Source organism: Sus scrofa, chromosome 8 (assembly GCF_054392235.1).
Source record: "Sus scrofa isolate SSC_HxYL_T2T_F1_AM1 chromosome 8, Sscrofa_HxYL_maternal_Yorkshire_Landrace_v2.0, whole genome shotgun sequence".
NCBI classification, from domain to species: Eukaryota; Metazoa; Chordata; class Mammalia; order Artiodactyla; family Suidae; genus Sus; species Sus scrofa.
Window position 1 is genome coordinate 71,797,102 of NC_139390.1, and position 23,915 is coordinate 71,821,016.

The 23,915-nt window shown below is 36.8% G+C and overlaps 1 protein-coding gene across 1 annotated transcript in view; it reads right to left on the bottom strand.

Annotated features, from left to right (window-relative positions):
* The window catches only part of LOC100512727 (transmembrane protease serine 11C), a 61,947-nt gene that overhangs the window by 15,153 nt on the left and 22,879 nt on the right, over nt 1-23,915 (bottom strand). Inside the window, exon 5 of the mRNA XM_021101388.2 lies at nt 23,291-23,454. Within this exon, the coding sequence (XP_020957047.2) occupies nt 23,291-23,454 (164 nt within the window). The remainder of the gene's footprint in view (nt 1-23,290; nt 23,455-23,915) is intronic.

Sequence of the window (23,915 nt, forward strand, 5' to 3'; positions counted from 1 at the left end):
ATCCTTAACCCACTAACTGAGGCCAGGGACCAAACCCACGTCCTCATGGATGCTAGTGGCGTTCATTACCACTGAGACATGATGGGAACTCCTGGATAAAAACATTATAATAATAAGGCAGAATTTAACATTTTCACTCTTTCCTGGACATCTAGGGAACATTACAGAGATTTACTCCAGATAATTTTTCTATGGGCCCCATATCCCTGCAGAATTGCAAACCTGTTAATCATATGCAGTGTGTGAGGAGAGGGTGAATAAATGAATTACAATTATGTTCCAAGTTTCAGATGCAGAGAACTCTAATTCAACTAGCCATTTCTACTTAAAAGTTTCTCTTCAAAAAGAAATCACCAGTTGTCCTATCAGTTAAATACCATAAATATCAATGTAGGTTCATTTTTATGCTCTTGGATTTCCATAAATCCAGGAGTGTCCAGTTACTTACGCCAATTACAATTACACATTCTTACATGAGGTTGCACAACAAACCAGAGAGACAAAAGAAGCCCTTTCCAGAAAGTCAGCCTGTCTAAACAATTCAGCAGTCAGATGGACTATGAGTAAATATGAACCACACCTACTTAAATAGGTGGTGTGTTTCCATCTAATCCTTTATGGCTGTCTTCCAGAGGATAATTTTCATTCAACATGATACCTGTAGAGCCTGATTTTGAAGAGGTTGGTAAAATATATCAAACCATATTAAGATTTTGGAAAATAATTCAACTTCTGTAACTTGATTGGAAAAAATGTTAATTCCTGTTATCTTAACTAATTATTTAGAAACCTACTTTGTTCACAGAACTGTCTTGTTTCTTTGAGGTTTTCTTTATTGATGCATGGCTTGCTAAAGAGAAGGGAATGTTTTTGAGTTATTACTTACTTTTAATAGTTGTGTTATTTCAGAGCTTAATATAGTAACTATCACTTGGGTAGGTGGAAGATAGACATGTACAATGAATGAGGAAGTGTCACTTTTTTGACTGAATCACTGCTATTGCTGTTTGTGTTTCGTTCCTTTTACATCTCTTGGCTCTCACTCAAAGCCTGGAACTCCTATAGATTGATCTCTGAATCAGGTAGTCAACACTATAATCTAAGGTACTCTGTTTACAATGTATCACATAAAGGAAATGACAAAAACAATGGCACCACCCCTGCCAAGAAAGAGATTCCATCAAAGAATGTGACAAGGCAGTTTTAAAAAACAGCTCAGCAAATGCCAGCATTTTTCTTCTCTCTGGACTAGAAATCAAAAAAGAGACATGCCCTTGATGAACTTGAGGATAGTGGAAGAGATGTACAATTGAGTAGATAACTTAATATTTATGTGATGAGTGCTATGGTGGAAAATGGGATGCATGAAGAAAAAGTCATCTGGCATAAAGGAATGATGGTAGAAATGGGAACAGCTGATGACAAACATTCTTTTGTGAAGGAGTCAAGAAATGAACTTTACTGAGGCAAAATAGGCATCAATTCACTCACTGTTGCAAATCAGACTAGAAAAAATGCATAGACACTCTCTAAGTGGACATTTGGATCTACCATGTTGCAAATACATAACCACTGTCTCTTATTTGGCATCTTTTTGAAGTTTGGAAAAAATGCAACTTTGGATGCTATCCAGTGAATATTTTATTCCCTAAAAAAAAAAAAAAAACCTGAAACACAATAGTAATGAAAACTAAGCTGTATGATTTTAAACTCTATGGGAGATTTTTCAACAGCAGTAGGCACATCTGTAATACAAATTTCACATAGACCCCAGCTTTAACTCTACTTAGGTGAATTTATTACTTTATATGAGTCCAAAGGCTGAATTAACCGATTAATCCTACTTTTCAGATACTTTTCTCAGGGTTCTAGCATTAAAAATATAGAGATGGGATTAAGATGGTGGAATAGAAGGACTGGCCCTCAGCTTCTCTCCTAAAAAAAAAAAAAAAATATTTACAAACAAATGCTGAGCAATCTTCAACTAAATGGACTGGAAACTTTCAAAAAGATATCCTACTCCGGAAAACAAAGAGGAGGCCACATCAAGAGGTAGGAGGAGTCATTACGTGATATAAGCAACCCCATACCTCCTGGGTGGGAAGCCCCACAGACTGGAAACTAACTGGTTCACAGAGACTCACTTACAGGAGTGAGAGTTCTGAGCCCCACATCAAAGTCCCATGTGTGGGGATCTTGCACTGGGAGAAAGAGCCCCTGGAGCCACTGGCTTTGAAGGCCAGTGGGGCTTGTGTGCAGGAGCTCCACAGGACAGGGGAAATGGAGACACCATTCTTAAAAGGTGCACACAGACTTTGACGTGCACTGGGTCCCAGGGCAAGCAAAGTCTCCATAGGAATCTGGGTCAGACCTGACTGCAGTTCTTGGAGGACATCCTGGGAAAACAGGGGTGAATGTGGCTTGTTGTGGGGGAAATACATTGGAAGTAAAGTTCTTGGGAATATTCATCAGCATGCTTTTCTTTGAAGGTGGCCATTTGGGGAATATCTGGCCCCACCCATCAATGCTGAGAAGCCCCAGGCCAAACAACAATCCAGGTGGGATCATAGCCCCACCCCTCAGTAGATAGGCTGCCTAAAGATCCCCCAGGCACACAGCCACTTCTAATCTAATCCAGAGACAAAGCCCCACCCACCAGAGGGATAGGAATCACCTCCACCTACCAGTGGGCAGGCATCAGTCCCTCCCATCAGGAAGCCTACAGCAAGCCTCCATACCAACTTCAGCCACAAGGGGGGCAGACACCAGAAGGAAGAGAGGCTACAGCTCTATTAGCTATAAAAAGGTCACCACGCCAAACACATATAAAAAATGAAAAGACAGAGAACTATAACTCAGATGAGGGAGAAAGGAAAAACCCCAGAAAATCAGCTAAGTGATCAGGAGAGTCTCAGCCTCCAGGAAAAACTTTAGACTGTTGATGCAGAAAATGATGCAAGACATTGGAAATAAACTGGAGGCAAAGATGGATAACTTACAGGAAACACTGAGCAAAGAGATGCAAGATATAAAACGTAAACAAGAAGAGATGCAAAATATAATAAGTGAAATAAAAAATTCACTAGAAACAGCCAACAGCAGAATACAGGAGGCAGAGGAACGAATAAGCAAGGTGGAGGACAGATTAGTGGAAATTACAAATGCAGAACAGAAAAGAGAAAAAAGATCGAAAACAAATGAAGGGAGTCTCAGAGGACAATGTGAAATGCACCAACATCCGTATTATAGGGGTGCCAGAAGGAGAAGAAAGAGAGAAGGGGACAGAAAAAAGATTCGAAGAGATAATAGCCAAAAACTTCTCTAACATGGGAAGGAACTACTCAGTCAAGTCCAGGAAGCGCAACGAGTACCATATAAAATAAACCTAAGGAGGAATACCCCAAGACACATATGAATCAAACTGACCGAAATTAAAGACAAAGAGAAAATATTGAAAGCAGCTAGGGAAAAGAAACAAATAACATACAAGGGAAGCCCAATAAGGTTATCAGCAGATTTTTCAGCAGAAACTCTGTAGGCCAGAAGGGAGTGGCATGAAATACTTAATGTGATGAAAGGAAAAAAACCTCCAACCAAGATTACTTGACCCAGCAAGGCTCTCATTCAGATTTGAAGGAGAAAGCAAAACCTTCACAGATAAGCAAAAGCTAAGAGAATTCAGCAATACTAAACCAGCTTTACAACAAATACTAAAGGAACTTCTCTAGGCAGAAAAGAAAAGCCTGCAACAGGAAACAAAAATACAACAAATGACAAGGCTCACCAGTAAAGATATATATACAGTAAAGAAATGAAATCATCCATGCACAATTATGCCACAAAAATCAGAAATCATGAGAAGAGGTGGATACAAATGTAGGACACTGGAGGTGCATTTGCAATTAAGAGAACAACAACTTAAAACAATCTCATATATGTACGTATATATATATATACGTACATATAGACTCATATCAAAACTTCAGAATAACTGCAGACCAAAAATCTACAATTGATACACAAACAAATAGGAAAAATCAACTGAAATACAACACTAAAGATAGTCATGAAACCAGAAGAGGAGAGAACAAGAGAAGAAGGGAAGAAAAAAGAGCAACAAAAACAAATCCAAAGCAATTAATAAAATGGCAATAAGAACATACATATCAATAATTAACTTAAATGTTAATGGACTAACTGCCCCAACCAAAAGACACAGACTGGCTGAATGGATACAAAAACAAGACCCATATGCATGTTGTCTTCAAGAGACCCACTTCACTTCTAGTGATACACACAAATTGAAAGTGAAAGTATGGAAGAAAATATTCCATGCAAATGGGAATCAAAAGAAAGCTGGAGTAGCAATACTCATATCAGACAAAATAGACTTTAAAATGAAGAATATTTTAAGGGACAAAGAAGGTCACTACATCAAAGGATCAATCCAAGAAGATGATATAACAATTCTAAATATCTATGCATACAACATAGGTTCACCACAATATATAAGGCAACTGCTAAAACCTTAAGAGGACAAATCAACAATAACACAATCATAGTGGGGGACTTTAACACCCCACTTACAGAAATGGACAGATCAACCAGACAGAAAATCAGTAAGGAAACACAGGCCCTGAATGAAGCATTAGACCAGATGGACTTAACAGATATTTATAGGACATTTCATCCAAAACCAAAAGAATACACATTCTTCTCTAGTGCACATGGAACCTTCTCTAAGATTGAACACATTCTGGGCTACAAATCAAGCCTTGGTAGCTTTAAGAAAATTGAAATCATATCAAGCATCTTTTCTGACCACAACACTACATGACTGCAAATCAACAACAAGAAAAAAACCTACAAAAAACACAAACACGTGGAGACTCAACAACATGCTACTAAACAATCAATGGATCACTGAAGAAATCAAAGAGGAAATTAAAAAATACCTACAAGCAAATGACAACAAAGATACGACACTCCAAAACCTATGGGATGCAGCACAAGCCATTCTAAGAGGAAAGTTTATAGCAATACAAGCCCACATCAGGAAAAAAGAAAAAGCTCAAATAAACAAGCTAATTTTACATGTAAAGCAGCTCAAGAAAGAAGAACAGACAAGACCTAAAGTTAGTAGAAGGAAAGAAATCATGAAGATCAGAGCAGAAATCAATGAAATAGAAACAAAGGAAACCATAGAAAAGATCAAGGAAACAAAAAGCTGGTTCTTTGAAAAGATCAACAAAATTGATAAACCCTCAGCCAGACTTATCAAGAAAAAAAGAGAGAGGACTCAAATTAATAAAATTAGAAATGAAAAAGGAGAAGTAACAATGGACATCACAGAAATACAAAGGATCCTAAGAGACTACTATATGCAACTATAATGCCAACAAAACGGAAAACCTAGAAGATATGGACAAATTCTTAGAAAAGTACAATCTTCCAAGACTAAACGAAGATGAAATAGAAAAGATGAATGGACCCATCACAAGAACTGAAATTGAAACTGTGATTAAAAAACTTCCAACAGGAGTTCCCGTTGTGGTGCAGTGGTTAACGAATCCAACTAGGAACCATGAGGTTGCGGGTTCGATCCCTGCCCTTGCTCAGTGGGTTAACGATCCGGCGTTGCCGTGAGCTGTGGTGTAGGTTGCAGATGCGACTCGGATCCTGCGTTGCTGTGGCTCTGGCGTAGGCTGGTGGCTACAGCTCCGATTCAACCCCTAGCCTGAGAACCTCCATATGCCGCAGGAGCGGCCCAAGAAACAGCAACAATAACAACAACAACAACAACAAAAAGACAAAAAAAAAAAAAAAAAAAAAAAAAAACTTCCAACAAACAAAAGTCTAGGACCAGATGGCTTCACAGGCGAATTCTATCAAACATTTAGAGAAGAGCTAACATTCGTTAACCATGTGGCTCATTGGTTAATGAATCCGACTAGGAACCATCAGGGTGTGGGTTTAGTCCCTGGCCTTGCTCAGAGAGTTAAGGATCCAGCATTGCTGTGAGCTGTGGTTAGGTCGCAGACGTGGCTCAGATCCCACATTGATGTGGCTCTGGCACAGGCTGGGTGGCTACAGCTCCAACTCGACCCTTAGCCTGGGAACCTCCATATGCCATGGGAACGGCCCAAGAAAGGTCAAAAAGACAAATAAGTAAATAAATAAATAAATAGAGAAGAGCTAACACCTCTCCTTCTGAAATTATTTCAAAAAATTGCAGAGGAAGGGATACTCCCAAACTCATCTTATGAGGCCACCTTCACCCTGATACCAAAACCAGACAAAGATACCACAAAAAAAGAAAACTACAGGCCAATTTCACTGATGAACATCAATGCAAAAATCCTCAACAAAATACTAGCAAACCGCATCCAACAATACATTGAAAGGATTGTACATCATGATCAAGTGGGATTTATCCCAGGGATGGAAAGGTTCTTCAATATCCGCAAATCCATCAGTGTGATACACCACATTAACAAACTGAAGAATAAAAACCATATGATCCTCTCCATAGATGCGGAAAAAGCCTTTGACAAAATCCAACACCCATTTCTGATAAAAACCCTTCAGAAAGTGGGCACAGCAGGAACCTACCTCACCATAATAAAGGCCATATATGACAAACCCACAGCAAACATCATTCTCAATGGGGAAAAGCTGAAAGAATTCCCACTGAGATGAGGAACAAGGCAAAGATGTCTGTTCTCGCCACTACTATTCAACATTGTTTTGGAAATCCTAGCCACAGCAATGAGAGAAGTAAAAGAAATAAAAGGAATCTATATCGGAAAGGAGGAGGTAAAACTATCACTATTTGTAGATGACATGATACTATACCTAGAGAATCCTCAAGACTCTACCAGAAAACTGCTAGAGCTCATCCACAAATTTGGCAAAGTCACAGGATACAAAATTAATACACAGAAATCAATGGCATTTCTATACACTAACAATGAAAGATCAGAAAGAGAAATTAGGGAAGCAATCCTGTTCACCATCGCATCCAAAAGAATAAAATACCTAGGAGTAAACCTACCTAAAGAGACAAAAGACCTGTACTCTGAAAACTATAAGACACTGATGAAAGAAATCAAAGATGACACAAATAGATGGAAAGATATACCATGCTTGTGGATTGGAAGAGTTATTAATATTATCAAAATGACTATACTACCCAAGGCAATATACAGATTCAATGCAATCCCTACCAAATTATCAAGGGCATTTTTCAAAGAATGCAAACAAAATATTTTAAAGATTGTTTGGAAGCACAAAAGACCCAGGATAGCCAAAGACATCCTGAAAAAGAAAAATGGAGCCTGAGGAATCAGGCTCCCTGACTTCAGACTCTACTGCAAAGCAACAATCATCAAAACTGTATGATACTGACACAAAGACAGAAATATAGATCAGTGGAACCAGAATTCAACCCACGCACCTACAGCCAACTAATCGATGACAAAGGAGGCGAGAAAGAATTCTTTCAAGTTTTCACCATTGAGAATGATGTTAGTTGTGGGTTTGTCATATATAGCCTTTATTTTCTCTCTACAATGGAGAAAAGACAGCCTGTTCAAAAGGTGGTTCTGGGAAAACTGGACAGCAACATGGAAAAGAATGAAATTAGAACACTCCCTAACACCATACACAAAAATAAACTCAAAATGGATTAAAGACCTAGACAGAAGACCAAACACTATCAAACTCTTAGAGGGAAACTCAGGCCAAACACTCTCTGACATAAATGACAGCAACATCTTCCCAGACCCACCTCTTAGAGTATTGACAATAAAAACAAAAATAAACACATGGGACCTACTCAAACTTCAAAGTTTCTACACAGCAAAGGAAACCCTAAACAAAACGAAAAGATAACACACGGAATGGGAGAAAATCTTTGCAAGTGAATCAACTGACAAGGGATTAATCTCCAAAATTTAGAAACACCTTCTGCAGCTCCATACCAAAAAAACAAACAAGCCTATCTAGAAATGGGCAGAAGATCTAAAAAGTCAGTTCTCCAAAGAAGACATACAGATGGCCAAGAAACACATGAAAAGATGTTTAACATCACTCATTATTAGAGAAATGCAAATCAAAACCAGGTACCACCTTACACCAGCCAGAATGGCCATTATCAAAAAGTCTACAAACAGTAAGTGCTGGAGAGGGTGTGGAGAAAAAGGAACCCTAGTACACTATTGGTGGGAATGTAAATTGGTGCACCCACTGTGGAAAACAGTATGGAGATTCCTCAGAAAACTAAACATAGAACTACCATTTGATGCAGCAATCCCACTCCTGGGCATCTATCCAGACAAAACCATGACGCAAAAAGGCACATGTACTCCAATGTTCATTGCAGCACCATATACAATAGCCAAGACATGGAAACAACATAAATGTCCATCGACAGAGGAGTGGATCAAGAAGATGTGGTACATATACACACAGAATATTACTCAGCCATTAAAAGGAACAAAATACTGGCATTTTTAGCAACATGGATGGACCTAGAAATTACCATGCTGAGTGAAGTCAGTCAGACAATGAGACATCAGCATCAAATGCTTTCACTGACATGTGGAATCTGAAAAAAGGACAGAATAAACTTCTGTGCAGAACAGATACAGACTCACAGACTTTGAAAAGCTCATGGCTTCCAAAGGAGACAGTTTGGGAGTGGGGGAATGCGCTGGGGTTGTGGGATGGAAATCCTAAAATTGGATTGTGATGAACATTGTACAACTATACATGTAATAAATTCAATGAGTAATAAAAAGATATAGAGATCAGCTGAATTCTCTTATGAAATATGTTTTATGGGATATTTAAAAATGTTCATGTGATAAGATTTCTGAGAACTAATTATATACATGGACTTAATGAACGAGGTAACTACTATAAAACTGTTTTATGATACAGAAATGATCTTCCACCACGTAAGTTCATTCATAATATTTTCACCAAAAAGAAGAAAAGCTACTCTGGAGCATTAATATGACTGATCTACATGAAAAGGCAAAGGAACAAAGCACAGAACTGGATCATGGGTGAACAAAATCTGAATCCTTTACTCAGGCACTGTAGGTTTCAATTAGTTACTTCATTGCATATTTAACCTCAATAAGTTCTTTTTTTTAATGTTTCTAATAGACTGAAAATTACCCCTGTGACTAGATATTACATATCGTTTGTCATTCCTCAGAGCAATGGAGGTTAGTTTTTCACAGTAAAGATCTACAATGTGTTTGCCATTTTAACTCTGAAGATAAAATTTTAAAATATTTTATTAGTATTGAAATAATTATTTATAAATTAATTAAATAATTAATTAATAAGCGACTAGTATATGCAGGTGATAGTTTTAAAGGTAGAACTACCTGGAATTACTGTTGCAGTTCAGAGGGTTAAGAACCCGACTAGTAGACAGTACCCATGAAGATGAGGGTTCGATCCCTGTCCTTGCTCTGTGGGTTAAGGATTTGGTGTTTCTGCAAGCTGCTAGATCTGGTGTTGCTGTGGCTGTGGTGTAGGCCTGTAGCTGCAATTCCCATTCAACCCCTGGCCCGGGAACTTTCATATGCCATAGGTGCAGCCCTAAAAAAGGAAAAAAAAAAAAACGTAGCATTATCCTCCTTTTAGGAAATATGAAAAATCAGAAATACCTATTTTTATTTGGATACTATATATGCTTTTCCAATTGTTTCTTATCCATTGTTGATTTTAAGCTTTAGAAGCAGTATGAAAGATTACCACAATGAAGAGAGGAAACGACATGTACCAAGGAGAGTTATGTTGCTGTAGTGAGCTGTGGATAATGTAAATGATAACATCTGTCCTAATGCTTTTGAAATGCCATCCTTGTGTTTCTAAGGGGCATCTTTGAGGGCACATGTTGGACAAGAAGTTAATATTTAGGATTAGTACTTTTGGTTTGGAAAGTTTCCACTTTGGCCTTCCTGGGTACCTGGACACCTTTTGAACCCTGTATTTTGATGGTAAAGCTCTGATGTTGCATCCAGCAGAGAATTACCTTGTGGATTTCTTTCAGTTCATGCACATTGCCTTCTTTAAGACTCTTCTTAAGAGACAGCGTCTCCAAGAAGTGGGAGACCTCCTCTCAAATAATTCCTTAGCTTCATCCTTGCCAATTTGCAGATAGATTGTATTTTTTATTTTTTATTTTTATTTTTATTTTTTGCTTTCTAGGGCTACACCCATGGCATATGGAGGTTCCCAGGCTAGGGGATGAATCAGAGCTATAGCTGCTGGCCTAAACCATAGCTCACAGCAATGCCAGATCCTTAACCCTCTGAGCAAGGCCAGTGATCGAACCCGAAATCTCATGGTTCCTAGTTGGATTTGTTTCCACTGTGCCATGATGGGAACTCCAATTTGCATATAGTTTTTGATGCCAAATAACCATCAACTGGTAATATTCACTTGTTCATTCTGAACAAATTAAATTTCTTCTCTGGAACTTATTTTGAGTTGCTTGTTTTAAATATATATTTCTTATAGTAAAACAATTCTCCTGGGAAATATAAATATTTGAAAAAAAAACACAGAAAAATAGAAATATTCAAGCAGTGGCTAATAGACCCAATTACAACTATGACAGAATTTATAGACTTACATTACGCATTACTTATGAGTAAATCCATGACAATTACATGGTTTTTGAAGTTGAACAAATAAGCTGTCATTAAAGACAAACCACAGCTTTTTTTTTTCTTACTCATAACCCATAGGACTCCTGTGTGTTTGCTTGGAAATTCTACATAGGAGACAAAAAAATGTAGAGTGTATAAAGGATGGAAAAACTGGTTTGGAAGACTTTTTTTCTTTTTCTTTTTGGCTGTGCCTGTGGCATGCACAAGTTCCTAGGCCAGGGATAGGATAGAACCCGTGCAACAGCAGTGACAACACTGGATTCTTAACCCACTGAGCTACTGGAAAGTCCTGGGAGAAATTTCTGAAATCTTTAAGTTCATGTTTTTTTGTGGTCTGAGTTTAAATACTGGGGAAAGATATTTCTTTTTAAAAAAAGAGCTATTGATATTTTTAATGCCTTAGCTTGTCCCTTACTGATTTTATCTCACATTATGAGCTTTAATAAAAGCTCTTCAGGAGTTTCCGTCATGGCGCAGCATAAATGAATCCAACTACGAACGATGAGGTTGTGGGTTTGATCCCTGGCCTTACGCAGCAGGTTAAGAATCTGGCATTGCCATGAGCTGTGGTGTAGATCGCAGATGCGGCTCAGATCTGGCATTGCTGTGGCTCTGGTGTAGGCCAGCAGCTGTAGCTCCAATTCGACCCCTAGCCTGGGAACCTCCATATTGCCATGGGTGCCCTAAACAGACAAAAATGACAAAAGTAAATAAATAAATAAATAAATAAATAAATAAAAATGAAAATGAAATAAAAGTTCTTCAATGCATATTTTATCAGAAATAGAAGTCACTTTAAGGGGAGAAAATATTAAAATTGGCATTAAATATATGATATTTTCAGCTATTTAATACAGGAAATAAAGAGTCATGTGTAACTCATCAGTAATATTAAAGAAAAATCAAAATGGTTTTGCCCAATAGCTTTAGTACCTTCACAATAAAGAGTTGATAAATGTTAAAAAATTTCAGGCAGCTGGAAGGAATATAAAATATCATTATTATATCTTAGTAGAAGTAACTCCAAAATGCTAGTTTTTCAGGGTCTTAAAAAGCTATCCAAGGAGTTCTCTCATGGTGCAGCAGGTTAATGATCTGGTGTTGTCACTGTGGTGGCTTGGGTTGCTGCTACTGTGATGTGGGTTTGTTCCCTGGCCCAGGATCCTCCACATGCTGCAGACGTGGCAAAAAAAAAAAAAAAAAAAAAAAAAAAATCCAAATTTCTCAAAGACATTAAAAGACTATGACTCATTTAAATAGTATTTGTTATGACAGTAACTCAGAGATTTAGGAATGTGAAAGAAGCCAAACTCATCAGGACATCAAAGATCTAACCCAAAGAGAAGTGTATGTATGTTTTCTATAATGCAGTTAAGAAATCAACATTCTGTTATAAAGTAGATCCAGATGCAGATGTAATAAATACTATATATGTACTCTTTACCCTTTACCCAGTTTTCCCCCAAAGATAATAACTTGCAAAGATTTTGTAAAGGTATCATCCTCCAAACTATACTACACTATCATAATCACTGACACTGACATTGGTGGTGCTGAAGTACAGAGCACTGCCATCTCAAGAATGAGTCATGTTGCCCTTTTACAACCACATCTGCTTCCTCCCACTCCATTCCCTTCTTAATCCCTGGCAACTGCTCTTTTGTTTCCCTTTCAATAATTTTGTCACTTCAAGAATGTCATATATACCTATAAATAGAATCATACAGTATGTAACTTTTGAGGTTGGCTTCTTTAACTTAAGTGTAGTTCTCTAGGGATTCATCCAATTTCTTTTTATTGTTGAATAGTATTCCGTTTTAGGATGTGCCCGAGCTTGTTTAACCATTACAGGTTGATGGATACCTTGGTTGTTTTGTTTTTGGCTTTTAGGAAGAAAGCTGCTATAAACTTTTATGCACTTATTTTTTGTTTAAACACAAGCCCACCATTTGTCTGGGATAATGCTAAGGAGTACAATCACTGGACTGTAGGGTAGTTGCATGTTTAAATTTTTGAGAAACTACTGAAGAGTTTTCCAGAGTGGTTGCACCATTTTACATTCCAACAGGCATTTTATGAGTGATTCAATTTCTCTCCATTCTTGCCAGAATTTGGTTTTGTCATCATTAAAATTTTTTTTTTTTTTGCCATTTCTTGGGCCACTCCTGCAGCACATGGAGGTTCCCAGGCTAGGGGTCTAATTGGAGTTGCAGCCGCTGGCCTACGCCAGAGCCACAGCAACGCAGGATCTGAGCTGCATCTGCAACCTACACCACAGCTCACGGCAACGCCGGATCCTTAACCCACTGAGCAAGGCCAGGGATCAACCCACAACCTCATGGTTCCTAGTCGGATTCGTTAACCACTGCACCATGACGGGAACTCCCATTTAAAAATTTTTATCTGTTCTCACAAGAGTGTAGCAGTATCTCACTGCAGTTTTAAGTTGTATTTCTCTAATTGCTAATGATATTGAATATGAATATCTATTCATATGATTATTTGCCATCTGTATATTCTTTTTGGTAAAATATCTCTTCACATCTTTTCCCCATTTTCTAAATGAATTGTTTGTTTTCTCACTGAGTTTTGAGAGCTCTTTTTTATTCTAGATATTTGTCCTTTGATGAGTGATATGCAAATAATTTTTTCCAGAGTGTAGTTTTTCTTTTCATCCTCTTAACAGGGTATTTCACAGAGCAAACTTTTATTTTAAGTCCAATTTATCAGTTTTTCCTCTTATAGATGATGCTTTTGGTATCACATCTAATAATTATACTTACACCTAGATGCTAAAGATTTCCTCCTATACTTTTTTTCTAAAAAAATATAATGCTGTATGTATATCAATTTGGGGACAACTGACAGTTATACTCTAGTGAGTCTTCCAGTCCATAAAGATAATTTTTCCCTCCATTTATTTAGATCTTTGATTCTTCCAACAATGTTGGGTAGTTTTCGGTACACAAGTCTTGTACATGTTTTATTAGAGCTTAGTGAGAGCAGGAGTATAGGGTTCCCACTTGGCCTTTTCTGGCATGTGTTGGGGTGAGGTCATAGATTCTTCTAGGGTGTTCTGGCTGGAGTAGAGCAGTTATTATCTAAAAGTGTTCTATATTGCTATTCTGATCCTTTCCAAGTCTTGTGGCTAGGGGAAGTAGAGTTTTGTGGGACTTTTTTTCCCTGCACCCTTGAGAGTTTGGGGGCTGCTGCCTTCTTTAGCTCCAATTTCGGAATATATAAAGCAAACCTATGAGACTCACCACCATGGTTAGATCTTGAGGTCACTAGCCAGTCTGGGCTCTCCTTATCTTTGTTATATATATTATAGCTAGGGGGTTTAACTATATTTAGTGGGAGAAATAGGGAAAAGTACACCCTCAATCTTCTTAAAAGATAAAGTCATATATACTTTATTGAATATTCATAAATATTTTTCCCCTTTTTGTCTGTTCTCCATGAAGTTGTCTTAAAACTTGGATGTTATGTTCAATTCCTTTCACTGTTGTCTCTCACATCCAATTGCCAAGTTCTGTCAATTCTATAAATATAATCTCTTCAACATATGTCCACTATTTCTAATATTGTTTTCACTATGATAGTTCAGGTTTTAAATTCTTCGCACTTAGACCATTGTAATTCCTTCCTAACTGATTGTCTTGCTTAAAGAATTTCCCCACTGGTTCATTTTACACAATATTAGATAAAATTCTAGAAAGCAAAACTTTGATCATATATATTTCATGATTTAATAGATTTTAATAGACCTTTTATACCTACCATAGCACAAACTCTTTAACCTAAAACTCATCATCTAAATTTTGATTATGTTATAACCTACCTCAAGCTAAGCATGCAGAAATTCTGTGGCCTCAAAGGCTAAAATTCCTGGGAAATGAAAGGAAGCTAGGACAGACTTGAAAGGAGTTGGTTTAGCTATTGGTACAACTGGCCTCTTAGGAGTATGTGAGACAAGTTGGATTTCTGAAAGCTCATAGCAAGTTTGAGCTTATTTGGGTTTGATGGTGATTGGCAGTGCACTCTGGCAGTCTGTAGTAGTCAGAATTCTCTAGAGAAACAGACTTTACTTATTTATCTTGAGGAGTGGCTCACAAGCAACTGTGGAGGTTGAGAAATCTCATGATCTGCCATTTGCTGTCTGGGGACCTGTCATTCCCTTTAATCCAAAGGCCCAAGAAATGGATGGACAGTGGTATAAACCCCAGTCTGAGGGCAGGAGGAAACTAGTGTCCCAGCTCAATCAGCCAGGCAGAGAGAAAGGCTTCATGCTTCCTCTGTCTTTTTGTTCCATCCAGTCTAGTGGATTGGATTGGATCATGCCCGCCCACAGTGGGGAGGGCAATGAGCTTTACTCAGTTCACCAACTCAAATGCTAACATTTTCTGGAAACATCCTCGCAGAAACCCAGAAATGATGTTTAAACAAATATCTGGGCTTCTTGCACCCAGTCAAGACGACATGAAATTAACCACCACGCAAATGTATCCCAATCTCAGATGACACTGGACATCAGTCAGGACAGCAGGGTCCTGGATTGCAGGTGTTAAATGGCATGCAACACGAGATCCATTTTATGGGTAGGTGGCAAGCGCTAGCATAGCTATTAGCCCCAGTTTAAAGGGCTAAATTTCTGTGAAGAACTTTAATTTTAGAAGAGAATGAGGATGTAAAACCACAAATTGCTAAAATACAAATTTCTGTACCAAGCTGTCTAAAATGGAGGAGCAGATTGGGAACTGCATCAAAAAGTGTCAAGGAAAGGATATGATGCAAACAGCATTGTAATCCATCTCAGGTATACTGGATTTAAATTAGCAAGGTGAATTTAGAACTCCATGACATCAGGGATCTAGTCTACTAATAAATAGCCTGCCTATTTTGGTCTAGAATCTCACTCATCCTAGATGGAGCTAGCAGGTGGTCCAGGCAGGTAACTGAATTGGCCCACTAGATGGAGTGTTTTAGTATTAATCATTTAAAATTCATACCTATTAAAAGTAACTATTTTAAGCTACAATGATTTTTTGATAGAGATTAAAAATTTAAGGATGATTCATTCAGAAGACCATTCTTAGTTCACAAATTTTCGTGTAGTATGCCTTCTGGACCTTATTAACAGTAGATCCTTTAATGCAAACTATTAACATTTAAATTCTCTTAAAGTATCTAGACAGTGCCTAATAGCTGTATTATTCAATAATATATATTTGATTTATATATATTTCATGCTTGCATTTGAAAAATATTTAAGGAAACATTATTTTACAGTTTGTTTGTTTGTTTGTTTTTGTTTTTTTTTTAGGGCTGCACCTGTGACATATGGAGTTTCCCAGGCTAGGGGTTAAATCGGAGCTGTAGCTACCAGCCTGCGCCACAGCCACAGCAACGTGGGATCTGAGCTGCGTCTGTGACCTACATCACAGCAATGCTAGATCCTTAACCCACTGAGCGAGGCCGGGGATCAAACCTGTATCCTCATGGATGTTAGATTCGTTTCCACTAAGCCATGATGGGGACTCCCAGAAATATTATTTTAAGTAAATTCCTGGCTTTATTGAAAGACATTTTAAAACGCCAACAGGAATAGTGCTCCTTATCGCTTGGTAAACTTGGATACATTTTATTTGGAATAAAGTCAAGAATCAGGAAACAAGGATGTCTGAAGAGTCAAAAGGTATATCAAAAAATCAACTGGCTAAAGCCTATGTAACTAAATAATAATGTCCAACACAATCTCACTCAAAGGCTATTTGATTTTTCTAATTTTAATATATAAATTACTGTAAAATATATTAAAATATTTAATATGAATTTGAAGAAGGTAGGAGAAAGAATGTAGAGAATATAAAAGTGATACCAAGAAATTTGCTTGACATTGAAGTATGAGAAAGAAATAAAATATAAAGAACAAATTTGAGAACTCAAAACCCCAAATAACTGGGGTTATTTGGTGAAGGCATCAACAATCCTCCACTTTCCTAGATGCCCTGAGAGCACCACAATACCCACTATAAATTAATGGATGTCCATAGTAATGTCAAAGAGTAGATGGTGGGTTTGAGAAAGATTTTTGTAAAAATATAATTTTAAAGAGAATTTTTATATTTTGTTAAAAAGATTAAAAAAATAAACTATCCAGAAAATCTTCCTATTTGCCCACTTATTTGTCTATTTAGATTTGCAAGGAATTGTCAGTGGTCAAGGTTTTATACCACTTAGACTATTTTAAAAGATAAAATATGCTTTGTAGAGAGACTTTACAGATAAAACAGGTTTGTAGAACTGATGATTGGTGTTTGGTTAAGAAAGAACAATCTATATACTTAAAAAAAAAGTTCTCTAGAACTTATCAAAGAATGATAGGTTAAAATTGCTAAAAACATGGTACAAATGAAACCATGCAGTGTCTCAGGATCGAGCTACATAAAAAAGATGTGTTCTACTAACACCATTTATATCTTGGTGTTGGCCAGATAGCACTCACAAATGAGTGCTAGGCCAGAGCTTTATTCTTGTTAAATACTTAATAGTGGGTCAGGAACATCATCCTTGTGGGTGAATTTCCATTACTGCCACATAATTTGAGTTTTTAATTTAACTAATTATGATTTAGCATAAATATTTAAAATATTTTTCATGCTTAATCAGTAGATGGTTAAGTGTAGCAGTATATATAAGGCATTGCATTATAGGAATTAATAATTATTTTTGAAAACAAGTTACAGTCATATCCTTAAACATGCCCATTAAAGTTATGAGCATTCAACTTTACAGGGCATTTCATCAAAAACCCTCACTTCAGGTTATGAGGCATTTCTTTGTTTTTAATAAAGAATGGCTTGGATTATTCCTTTCAGAGCTTCCAGAAGAGAACCACCAGCTGTGTAGTTGCATTACATTTTCTTCTTAGCTCTTGGCTTCATAGTTTATGGCAGTGATACCAAAGTGCATCATGCCATTAGGTCAGCTTGGTTGATGAAATAGTACCTGCATCACTTTACTTGTTCTTTACTTCCTTTTTTTTTTTTTTTTTGCAATAAAGTTTGAATTACATAAACATTAAGTATCATATATAGGTTTTATTCTGATTATTAAGCTATAAAATAACTAGGTCATGTAAGCAGTAATGTTGTAAAATAATTCACAAAGGAAAAACTGGTTAACTAGTTTTAACTGTTGAGATTATCATCTCTACTTTTAAAGAAATGTGATAGTTTTAAAGTAAGAATGAATATAAATTTAGCGGTTTGAGAATGTGTAAAAACTTTCCCTATTGAAGCCAATTGTATTAGGTTAAGAAATTCACCTTATGAGAGATTTTTCAGGAATCTATTCTATCATGGGCAGGGGAAAACTGCACCATCAATTTTTTTTCTAGGTTTTATGTCAACTAGTTAATTTAAAATTCCTCTGATGGGAGTTCCCGTCATGGCTCAGTGGAAATGAATCTGACTAATATTCATGAGAATGCCAGTTCGATCCCTGGCCTTGCTCAGTGGGTTAAGGATCAGTGTTGCTGTGAGCTGTGGTGTAGGTGGCAGATGCCGCTTGGATCTGACGTTACTGTGGCTGTGGGGTAGGCCAGCAGCTACAGGTCCAATTTGACCCCTAGCCTGGGAACTTCCATATGCTGTGGGTGTGGCCCTAAAAAGACAAAAGAAAATCCTCTGATCTATTAAGTTTAGAAATGATGGAGAAGACATTATTCTATCATTGAAGAATACGCTCCATAAATACTGATTATTAGTACCTAGGAAGTTAGTAGCAGTGTTATTTTCATGGAATTCAGAAAATTAAATTACACATGTTCATGGGTCTTAATAACCAAAGCACTCTTTATATCCTAAATCTGGGGAAAGCAATGTCAACTAATAGCATACATGTGCCAAAATTGCCATCGGCTCTCCTCAGCGGTTCTGGGAGGGAGTTAAGTTCTAAAGTCTGAGGTGGTTTTTGCTTTTAGGAAACCTCTCTTTTATGCATCAGGAATAGTACTAATTACGAATCATTTTTGGAAAACCTGAAAAATAGTCACTCAGAACATATTATTTAGGGCCTAATTCTTTTTCTGGAACATCAGTTATGAAAAGCTATTGATATATTTTCTCCTATTCTGCTTTTCAGTTGCAGCTTTGATATTATGGAATCAATTAATTCACTTAACCATTCTTTACTGCTATATGCTTGGCCCTGTGCTAGACTCTGAAGATACAATGGTGAGCAAAAATGGACATGGCCTCTGCTTTCATGGAGAGTATGACCTGATGGGAGAAACAGTCAGCAGTCAAATAAACACTTTAGTGAATATATAATTAAAATCTGAGAAAGTGCTCTGAAGGAAAGGAATGAGCTTCTCTGAACTCTACTGGGATTGTTGGACAAAGTGGTGACAAGTTTGCAGAGGCCAATAGGGCTTTGGACATGCTGTTGCCAAAGATAGTTTTTAGCTGTTCTCATTGAGCAACTCCTGGTTACTGTTGGAATTTACCAACTAACATCAGTCAGCATTAGGTCCAATCCAGCTTAAAATATATTTGTGAAATAATACCAATAGTGTCTTTCATCTCTTATACCCTCACTCAGCGTGAGCTTAAGTGTATGCAGGCTTTCTGCTGAGCGGGACAGTATTGATATTCTTCTCTTTGAATTCCCCATAGTGCCTAGCAAAGCATTTGCAAAGCACTTCATAATTGTTCATTAAAATTTACATTTTGTAATATTTTATTTCAACTCCTCTTACTGATTCTTTGTTAGATAAGGATTTACATCCTTTATTCATTGATGTAAAACTGAAAACAGAGTTTAAAAGATTTGGATTTGGAAGGATTGACTAGAGGTTTGGAAAAAGAAGGCAGATTTTTCTTTCCACTGGGACCTTTAAATCTGAAGCTTAAGAAGATTTTTAATACAGCTTTCAGTTCTAAACTGACTCATAAAATAGTGTAGAGAATTCATGGTACACTTAGAATGGATTCAAATTTTGGGCCTGCCCACTATTTATTTTATGATTTAGGATGAATCACTTTTACTTCACTGAATCTTTTTTATCTGTAAAGAGGTAATCAGACCAGAAATCTTTAAAGTCTTTTCTAACTCTAAAATCTTCTGAATATCCACTGTGCAATGAATAAAATACTTTTTATTATTAAAAATTTTTTATTATAGTTGATTTACAATGTTCTGTCAATTTCTGCTGTACAATAAAATGACCCAGTCGTCCATATATATTTTTATTCATTTTATCTGGATCAGAAACTAGTAAACCATTTTCACTATTCCTGATTTTGCTACTGATGTGGGATAAATAATAGGCATGGCAATTATAGAGAATACAAATTCTAAGTGGAAATTCTGTAAGATTTTTCTTTATTAGTTGTGATGATCCTTGACAAATTAAAAAAAAAAATCAAACACCCTTTCTAGGTACTCATACATTTGGCGTGTGCATAGGAAAAAAATGAATTTAATATTATCATAGACAAAAAAATAACTAGTAAGGTAGAATTTCATCAAGACTTTCTGACCATAGTCAGTTTTATCCTATTTATTCAATAAATGAATAAATAAAATAAGCCAATAGTAGGCGACAAAATTTTTCTGTTAATGATTTAGTATTATAACTAAGAATTCTGTAAAATAATTTTCCTGAGGTAGATGTAATTATTAGGTGTTGAAGTGTTAATGGACACTTCAGTTGATTAATTTTTATTTCTACAAAAATAAATTTTTATCCCTTGTTCGGTTGCCATTGATTTACTTCATCCTTGAGGCTTGTAAAGAATCTCTTTAAAAGGAGCTATTGTCCTACCTTGAATCCAAACATGAAAAGCATATAGATATGTTCCCTAAGGTTCAGTTGGCTCTGCAGTGAATAATGAAGTACACAATTATCAGAAGAATAACCATGATGGCTGAAAAAATATTCTTTTGCAAAGTGTACATATAGTAGAAATTCCATCCTGATTACTATTTATTGAGTGCTGGCTCCATGCCAGTCATGCTCTAAGAGCTTTAGATATATATGCTTATTTTTCTTCCAAAGGAAAACACTATGAAGTATATGGACCATAACGTCTCTTTTAAGTTGATTCAGCTGAGGTTCTGTAAGATGAAGTGATTTGTTCTGGGTGGGGGTTTGGGCATGGGGACAAGGAGTTGCCCCTACTGCACCGTTAGTACTTGGAAAGGTCATTCTCCCAGTTCCGCTTCCTCACCTAGAGTCAGCATGAGTTTAGGGAGAAGGTAGGGGTAGGCCTGATAATACAAATAAAGCATACATTTATACATGATGAAATACATATAAATGTATGCTTTATTTGTATTATATATAAATATTTATATTCATATATAAAGTTGATTTCAAATCTATAATCCATATAGATTTTTAGTTTTTTTCTCCTGATAAAAGACCAACAATTAATACTTATTCTATGACAGTTGTGTGCATTACGTCTTTGAAATATAACAACCATATGCACTATTTTTTTATTTTTATCACCATCCCCATGAGGAGATGATTAAACTGAGGAACAGAAACATTAAGTAAATTTTCCAAAGTCACATAGCTAATATGAAAAGGACGTGGGATCCAAATCTAACAGCAGAAACTGTGACCTTAGTCATTATTCTATACCCCTCTTTGTAAGTATAATAATAATATAAGAACACTGGTATTGTATTTAGCCATTCATTGTAACTAACAGCACTGGCCAGTGAGGTCTTTTTCCTCTAATGCTAGCAGCTTCTATGAAAATGAAATCCACAACCTTGACATATTTAGGAGCAGGCGCTAAGCAACTAAAGTAACCTAGCAGCAGTCTATTCAATAAGATGCTGTGACAGCAACCTTTGTTACCTAAACAAGCTTTAATAAATCCCTAAGCCAGAGACCCATTTATGTGGTGATCAATTAAGATTCATAATCCCTTTAAGTAAGAGCTGTCTTGAATGAAAGCTTTGTTTTAATTCATTGTGGTTTTGAAGGCCTGGCCTAGTTGCTTCTAAGTTTGATCCTGCACATGTGAACACCCAGTCAGTTTCATGAGACATCTAGTTTCTGATGAGAGTTGAAGGAGAAAGAGGGAGTTTCTAGGCAGCAGGTAGAGGCTAAGACAATACCAAAGCACCATCTGTTAAGTGTATTACCCTTAAGTCACTGCTCTTCAGAAACGTGCAGTAAATAAAACTACTGAGAAAAATCATAAACCTAGAAAAGACCCCCAGAAAGTCTGTTTTACTGGAATTCTACATAATATTCTTAAAATTTGGAGGAATTCCAGGAATATGATGCTGTTTCTTTACTATGTGAGTTCATGTTTTTAGCAGATGAATTTCCAAAAATGTATCTTTGGGGAGTTCCCGTCGTGGTGCAGTGGTTAACGAATCTGACTAGGAACCATGAGGTTGCGTGTTTGATCCCTGGCCTTGCTCAGTGGGTTAAGGATCCGGCGTTGCCGTGAGCTGTGGTGTAGGTCGCAGACACGGCTCGGATCCCTGGTTGCTGTGGCTGTGGTATAGGCCAGCGGCTACAGCTCCGATTGGACCCCTAGCCTGGGAACCTCCATATGCCGTGGGAAGCGGCCCTAGAAAAGGCAAAAAGACAACAACAACAACAACAACAACAAAAAACCAAAAATGTATCTTTGGTGACACATTCTCTATAAATGGGACAACTGCTTTATTTCTCTGTGTTTTTTGAGGTCACCACGCATAGGAGAAGCTGTGTGAGAAGCAAGGTTCTAGGACAAAGCGACTAATAAATATAACCCAAGGAGGGTCACATTTCAACAACATGATGGCATTTTATCCAGGAGAAGCATGTTCAGGTTTTGCTTTTTGATCCTTTTGATGTTTCAGGCAAATGAACACTTGGCCTGGATTTTTTTTTCACAAACATTTAGTCTTTTTAGTCCTTCCTGAGGGAGAGGGATACCTTTCTGCCCTTGGTCAAATTTGTTGTAGCAGAAAACCGATAGCCTAGCTTAGCCGTGCCAGGCACTGGCTATACTTTTATTAAGACCAGAGAAACATTGATTATCCTGGCACTGGAGGACATGCCTCCTTATCTTTTAGAAGCTTCCTTTCACAGCATTGTTAGGTGACTAAGAATAAGAATTAGATTGTATAAAAGAGTGAGAGAAACAAAGTCCATTAAAGGTCTATCAAGAAATAACTTTGATATTAAAGAGATTCAAACTCAATTCTGGAACCTGGGAGTCTAGATTCTTGAGACATTCAAAAGAATTGAGGGAGAAATCATGACCCACAGAATAAGTCATAAGAATTTGAGTATAAGGCTGCCTTGTTTTGCAAAGAAATGTTATTTGGGACAGGACTGCTTTTTAAAAAACAAAACAAAACTCTGTCATTAAGTAATGTTTCATTTAAAGAATACAAGGATGATATTATATCAAAAAATTGATTAACATAGACCTTGATTACTCTAACAGTTGTCAACAGCAATTATATTGTCTATGAAATGATTTTAATGAGGTGCTGTTTTCATTTGCACAGCAAAATACCACATTCAAATTAAAAGATAAAAATCTTTCTATACCATACATAAAAAGGCTTACCTGAAAATCTAAATGAAGAAGACTCTATAGATAAAGACCCAGTTTTGCCCTTTAGCTTCTGCTGTAAAATGGTTTTGATCTTATCCCGAAATTTTGCTGTATTATTTATATAACAGGATTTAAACTTCAGCACAGCATGTATGATCACTTTCCCTTTAGCTCGGCTGCAGAACAGAAACAGAAAAAGAAATCGTGCTTTTATTACTCAGCCTCTATTGTTCTTAGTAGAGTCATTCTAGACTTTGTTAAGTGGAACTCCTCACAGCTTTCCAGTTGCTCCAAAGGGAATAGAAATGGCACTTTGTGGACATGATGAACAGTAAAGGGAGTGTGATGTAAACTCATGGGAACTGCAGTGTATTCTAGAGTCATCATTTGCCAGCCCCTTGGCTACAGCGAAGAGTACTGTACTCTGTACATTATAGAGATGATTTGCTCATCTCTAGTGGGGGTGATAACATTACTTACTGAATTACTGTAACTACCATACAAGATAATGTACATGAGGGTATTTTGAAAATTTCAGAATGCTGTGCAAAAATTATTCATGAATATGAATGTATCTATGTATTATAAATGCACTGTGGATCTTGTAGGAAGGGCCAATAGCAAATAAAATGAAATG